Below are 6,521 nucleotides of genomic sequence, written 5' to 3' on the forward strand. Positions count from 1 at the left end.
AAGACGCGACCGTCGAGGAGGAGGGCGAGTACGAAGAGGAGCAGGAGGCCTACTAGCCGGTGTGTGGCTGAGGTGCGGGCGTGTGTCTTACGTGTGCATGAGGGAACACCATGTATGACTGCCCTGTCAGGTTTTCAGGTGGTGGATCGACTTTTCGGTTGAGCGCTTTGCTTTTGTGTGCCGTTGACTTACGTTTTTGTGCTCGGCGCGAAGGTTGTGGCCCCCACCCCGTGCCTGTCGCCTTCTGTGACGAGGCTTCTGTTGCGGAAGGCGCATTGATAGAGGGTAGAGGCGCATAGCTGGTACGAGAGCACTACAGCCAACGAACGTGAGGTCAACCACATACACTGCCCCTGAAACATAGAAGAACAGAAGAGAGAGGATAACCTGTGAAAGCACGCGAATTGATCCCTGTCGTCTTCTCCCTTTCCCTTCTTCCTGTCTCGACCTATGCTGAGTGTTGGGGGTGGAGTGGGGGGAGGGGGGAAGTTGACAGTAGGAGAAGCAGCGAAGAGAAGCGTAGACTTTCCTTGTGCGCAAAGAAGAAGCTAAGAGCAGGGAAATGCGTGCAACGAGCTGGCAGACATAAGTGTGCATATGTGTGGTTTGTCTCCTATGACTCTTGTCACTGGCCATTTCTGCCTTTTTGTTTTCTTCTCGCGATTATCTTGTTCCTTCTCAAAGAACACTGTATTCCTTGAAGGAGGAAACGGAGAGAGTGTGTCTCTCTGGCTGTGTGGACACACCCGTTATCCATCCTCTCGCTCTTTTTTCCCTTTTTGATCATCTTTTTTGTTACTTTGTTCTCGGTTTACTTCCTCCCTCTTTTCTTATTTGGGAACCAAGGATTCTGCCATGCGAGCTCTACCGCAGTTGTGGCACGCATTTATGTGTGTGTCTGCATGCCTGCCTCTGTAGGTGCTTGTGCGTCGCCGTGCTTGTCTCGGCACGCGTGCCTGTGCGCGTATACCTTCGCTTCCATGTAATGCATTCATCGAAGTCAGAAAAAAAAGGAGGTAGCACGTTTGCGGCCACCTTTTCTGTTCGAAAGAAAAAACAAGGGCGAATTGGTCGTTTTTCTTCTCGCTTTATCTTTCTCTTCCTCTCGCAGGCGAACACTTGTGTGTTCAGTGCTGCACAGATTAGATACTTTCAAGATGACTCCATCAATGGAGTCAGTGAAAAAAATGAAAAGAAGAATGTAACGCAGAAAAAAAGAGGAAAGCGGAAGTGCAGGAGCCTTTACTACCGTGTACAACGGCCATACAGCTGCCAGATGTTACATACGGCGGAGCTCTAGCACGCCTGTGCGAGAGCACATATGGAAATCGCTCTCCCCCTTTCTTATGTTCTTATTCAAGGAAGAAAAAGATGCCCCACAGTGGTGTTCTTGCCTGCTTGGGATATTCCCGCTTTCGCGGCAGCTACCATGCAGTTGGCATCGACTCACGCCGGCTAGCTTCTTCTCTCTCTCTCTCTCTCATGCACTTTGCTGCAACTAAGCCCTCTCTGTCCTTTTCCTTCATTAAATTTGCATGAGCGATATTCTTGTGTACGGTGATGTGGGACACGTCCCGCTTCTTCTCATGTTGTACGCGACGGCCACCAAACTTACACATACTCCTGTACACAGACACACACCGACTTGCAGTTACACGCAACGGCTGCTGGCGCTGCATCGACTCTGGGCTCACTTCCTTCTCGTCTCTCTCTCTCCCCTCTTCTACTGCGTCCCCTTTCCCCACTGTTTCGCGTGTTTATTAGTTTTTTCTTTCAGCACCTTATCTTTCCTCTGTTCTCGACTCCTTTCTCTTTTCATTGACAACTCTTCCCGCAAAGGTGAGCTGATAAAGCACAAGAGGAACCGTCGAAGAAAGGAGACACCTGACCGGCTTCTGCCGAGTCAGGCGACAACGACAAGGATGCCGAAGCGACAGCGCAGCGATGAGAAGGTGGTGCATCATGCAGAACTTTCTGTGGAATCAGGAAGGCGTTTCGACGCGTACATACGCGGTTGGATGCAGGGCACAGTTGAATCGCCACTTCTCCGTCCTTCTCTGCTCCCGCCACTGACTCCATTGCCGACTCTCGCAGCATGGAGTAAGTCTGGCGTGGCACCGACGCCAGCAACAACATCTGCTGGCGTTGCCGTAAGCGATTTATCGTACCTCTGCGAGTGGACGCCATCGTCTGCCGTTATGCCGTCGTTGCGTACCGCTGTCGTGTATCACATGTCTATGCTAGATCATGTTTCTCCAGATGCTGGAGAGTACGAGCGTCCTGCACGGCTACAAAGCACCATCGACCATCTCACTGCCATCGGCCTCCTGCCCTGCTGTCAGCGTATCCCCGCTCGCGCGGCCAAGACACGCGAGCTGCGTCGCGTACACTCCAGGAAATTGGTCGACACAATTGATCAGCTCGACTTCTTCATGGGCATACAAGAGGGTCGAGGAGGTGTCATTGGGCAGGATCTTTTCGCAAGCGAGCACACTTCCCGTGCAGCCCGCATGGCTGCCGGGTGCGTAATTGAGGCCACCAACGCCGTGGCTAGCGGCGCAGCTACCAATGCCTTTGCACTGGTTCGTCCACCCGGTCATCACGCCTGCCCTGACAACGCTGCTGGTTTCTGTCTTTACAACAACGTCGCCGTCGCGGCGCGCGCGGCTCAGGCGGAGCTGATGGCCGCAAAAACGAAGAGTGACCCCGCCGGTGATGCGCAGCAGCCACGCATCCTTATCTTGGACTGGGATGTTCACCACTGTGACGGGACAGAGAGCGTTTTCTACGACGACCCATCTGTGCTGGTTATTTCAGTTCACCAATACGGCAATGGTCCCGGTCACGTGCTTCGGAAGGTTTCCACAGTTTCGGCCAAGCAGCCGGCGGAGATGCCCACCGCTGACAAGGAGGACGTCACCGCAGAGGACCTCGCAGGGCTCCTTTCAGCCGATGCTGTCGAGCCACCACCGGTCCCGCTGCCAGAGCCGCATCGAGACGAAGCAGCTCCAGCCCCAGCACAGACCCCGACAGAGGGCCACCGACTGCGCACCGAGGTCGACTACAACAAGCTCGCGGTTCAGATGGAGGAGAAGGACGACACCGAAATTGCCGCTCTCTTCGGCGTTGATCTGAACGCGGCGTCTTCTAGCAGCAGCAGCTCTTCTTCCGACCTCAGCTCGTCATTTGACAGCACCGACGGCTCAAGCGCTCCAAGGAATGGCAGGCGTTCAGTCCACCACCCAGGCGACACTGTCGGTCTCTCCGTTGACGAAACGCCTCAAAATGTTACCGGCGCTGAGGAGGAGCTCTTTTACCCTGGCACGGGGCACCTTAACCGCGTCGGCGGTGACGCAACGGCTGCGGCGCAGGGACGCAACATCAACATCCCCTGGCCCACGCACGGCATGGGCGATCTTGAGTACTTGCAGCTCCTTCACGAGATTGTCCTTCCTGTAGCGCGCGAGTTTCGACCGGAGCTGGTGCTGATCAGCAGCGGCTTTGACAGCGCCAGCGGTGATCTGCTCGGTTCCATGTGCCTCACCCCATCAGGGTTTTACATTATGACTCGACTGATGGCGCAGAACTTTCCAAGGCTCGTTGTTGCACTGGAGGGTGGCTACAATCTCAGGAACGTGGCGCTGTGCTCAGAGGCCGTGATGCGGGCGCTGCTAGAGAGTAGCGGCTTCCCGGGTGATCAATTGCCGAAAAGCCGCATGCTCTGGTGTCAAGCATCCAGCCTCGCTGCGGATATTAAGAGAATGCATGCGCCGTACTGGAGCTGCTTTTCCCAGAATCTGTAAGCTGGGCAACTGACCACCGACAAACGCTCCACCCACTGTGTTTCTATCCCTTCCCACAGCGTGCGAATGTGGTTGACGGGCTGTCGGCGTCACCGCTACAAGAGGAACGTAGGGAGAACAGAGAAACATGAATGCACGCGGCGCACTGCGCTGCTTTCTTACTTACTGGGAGGAGAAATCCTTCAAGGGTGCGAATCTCCTTTGATTCTGAACACAATAATGAGCGCTGACGCCTCTCTTGTCAAGCATGCATGATGGTGTACAGCTCGACCGTCTCTTCCTCCGCTCCGCGGACATGCATACACGAACGCCACTCTTCTGCTGCAATGCACCTGCTTCTCAAGGTTCTTCTCTTGACGTGGCCGCTTCCTGCACAAAGCATGCCATTTGTGTATCGGTGTCTATGCATGTTGCTCACAGCACCAAGACATTGCTTTGCCTGCCTCTGTCTGCTCTCCCTCTCTTATTCTCTGTTCCTCCGTCGTTGCACGCTGCATACTGCCTTTCTACACAACACGGGTTAAGCCCTTCCCCTCTACAGACCTCCCCTGAGCCGACACGCCTAGACCAGAGATTCAACTAGCACGTGATTAACTAAGAATAGCGAAAGGCCTACTCAGAATCAGATTTGTGCTCTTTTATTCATCAATGTTGTCGCTATGGTGTGCGTCATTGATGCGGGGCACGTGCGAAGAAGTGCGGTGCGATGTGTACTTGCGTGCGTGTGCATGAAAAAATACCTGCGCTGTGTTTCTAAGAGGCCGTTAGCGTTTACTCCATCTCCCTCGAGCGATCAGTGGAGGGCCCGCGTACACATACAGTTCTGAGTAGGCCCCGTCGACACCGCACGCAGGCACGCACGCCCACACGCTTGTGGATGCTGCTCCTCTTCTTTTCTGTATTCTCCTTGTCTGCATTATACCTTTAAAAAACATCTCACCATGGCAGACCCTACTGAGTCTGTCGCTCTCACACACCATCGCCATACACGCCGAGCATATGGTGAGTTTCAAGCTACTGTGCCTTCAGCACAGACCGTTGCGCAATGCTTCATACGACACACACAGACTCCATCGCCCTACAGTGTGGCGTCTGCAAGCTTCTGCACATGACGATTGTGCAAACGGAGCACCTGTTGTGCGAGTTGTTCCTCGAATTAGAACATGTGAAGAACAACACCACTCCCAAACGCCCATCACCTAGCTGATTTCTGTCAACGACGCCATGACACAGGCCTCCAGTGATGCCCACCTCAACAATATCGTCTTAGCTAAGCAGGCCAAGGTCTGTTTTGCCATGGCGCCGGGCTTTGCTGTGGACTATGTGGAGACCCTGAGTGAGATCAAACTGGAGGCTGCTGAGGTCTTCAAGAAGGGCGGTGGCTGCAGGTTTATTTACGTTCCGTACCTCAACGACAGTGACGCCCACGTTAAAGTGCTCATCTCAGTCTTTGGCACCTGAGTTGATACTGCAGCACCGCTGTTGTGGGCTCCTTACTCGTTTGTTTCTTTTCTCTCGCTATCAATCAACTACACATTTTGCATCAACCAACCCACACGCCTCAACTGCCATTCGTGCTGACTCGACACGACGAGAAGCCTGACGAGGTGATGTGCATCACCATCGTAGTGACCACGTTTCTTGCTTCTTTTCAGTGTAATGTGCTTGCGTGCGTCGGTGCGCATGTCACTGCGCAGTGCCGCACCACCAGCAGTGGTACTCGGAGCGGTGCAGGTTGTTCTTTTCCACTTCTCACGCAAAGGTCCAGCAAAGTACAAAACGGAGCAGGTTCTCGGCAGCTCGCCAGAGAGAAGAGGAAAATAAATAACCGATGCCCCTCATAGTTCTCTCTCCTTCGCTTTATGCTGCTCGTTGAGCATGAGGTCTGTGCTCGAGATGACCCTTTTTGAGGCACCGCTGCAGCACACTCTCGCAATGCACGTGCTTGTGCGTTTCTGCTTTCATCCACATTCATTCATTTCCATTTTTTCTCGTTCCACGCACCTCTCGCTCTCTTCCGTGAGTCGTTCCCCCCTTGCGGCAAGCACAAGTCGTATCTGTCTGCTGTCGTGAATCAATCGGAAGGGCACACCTGCGGCCGCCATTGCTGTCAGCACCTTTCCTCCACCGGTTATGGCCATTCTCAAAATGGAGTTTTTTCACGTTGTCGACCCCGTGACACTGGCACCGGTGTCGTACGCGCGCGTGGCGCTGGAGCTGGCACTGGCCGTCGTCTGTACAGTGCTACTCGGTGCGTGCTTGCAAGTTTTGCCCGAGAGGCTGCTGCGCTACTCCCAGACTGCCCGTGCTAAGGTGCCGCGTGAGGCCGTAGCAGTGGTGGCCGCAGCTGCGGCCACCAAGCCTGCCATGCTAAAGAAGCTTTCTACCACCCCCTCGGCCACTTCCTCTCCCTCTTCCACGGCACCTCCGGCGCCGCCGAAGATAACTCCCTCAGCGCCTCCGGCTGCTCTGGCAGAGCGCACGCTGGACGACGTCCTGGAGTCGTTCTTCGAAGGGGAGAGTCTTCTCACCGAGGCCCTAATCGACGCCACGGCGCACTCTTCGACACCAACGGTGGAGACGCCGCCAGCTAACACGACAGCTGGGAAGCCCACTCAACCGTCCCCCCCCAAAACAAGCGACTTCTCCAGGGACCTGGCCGCCAAAATGACCAGAGGACTGCACAGCCAGGCGCGCCTTGCCACCGCTGCTCCTCCA

At 54.8% G+C, this 6,521-nt stretch overlaps 1 protein-coding gene across 1 annotated transcript; it reads left to right on the top strand.

Annotated features, from left to right (window-relative positions):
* Positions 1-1,922: 1,922 nt before the first annotated feature.
* On the top strand, positions 1,923-3,803 carry LPMP_212180 (histone deacetylase, putative; the record flags this gene model as incomplete). Its single annotated transcript, XM_010700700.1, has 1 exon — positions 1,923-3,803. The coding sequence occupies one exon, from the start codon at positions 1,923-1,925 to the stop codon at positions 3,801-3,803; it is 1,881 nt and encodes a 626-aa protein (XP_010699002.1).
* Positions 3,804-6,521: the final 2,718 nt, after the last annotated feature.

Source organism: Leishmania panamensis, assembly GCF_000755165.1.
Source record: "Leishmania panamensis strain MHOM/PA/94/PSC-1 chromosome 21 sequence".
In the NCBI taxonomy this organism is placed as follows: domain Eukaryota; phylum Euglenozoa; class Kinetoplastea; order Trypanosomatida; family Trypanosomatidae; genus Leishmania; species Leishmania panamensis.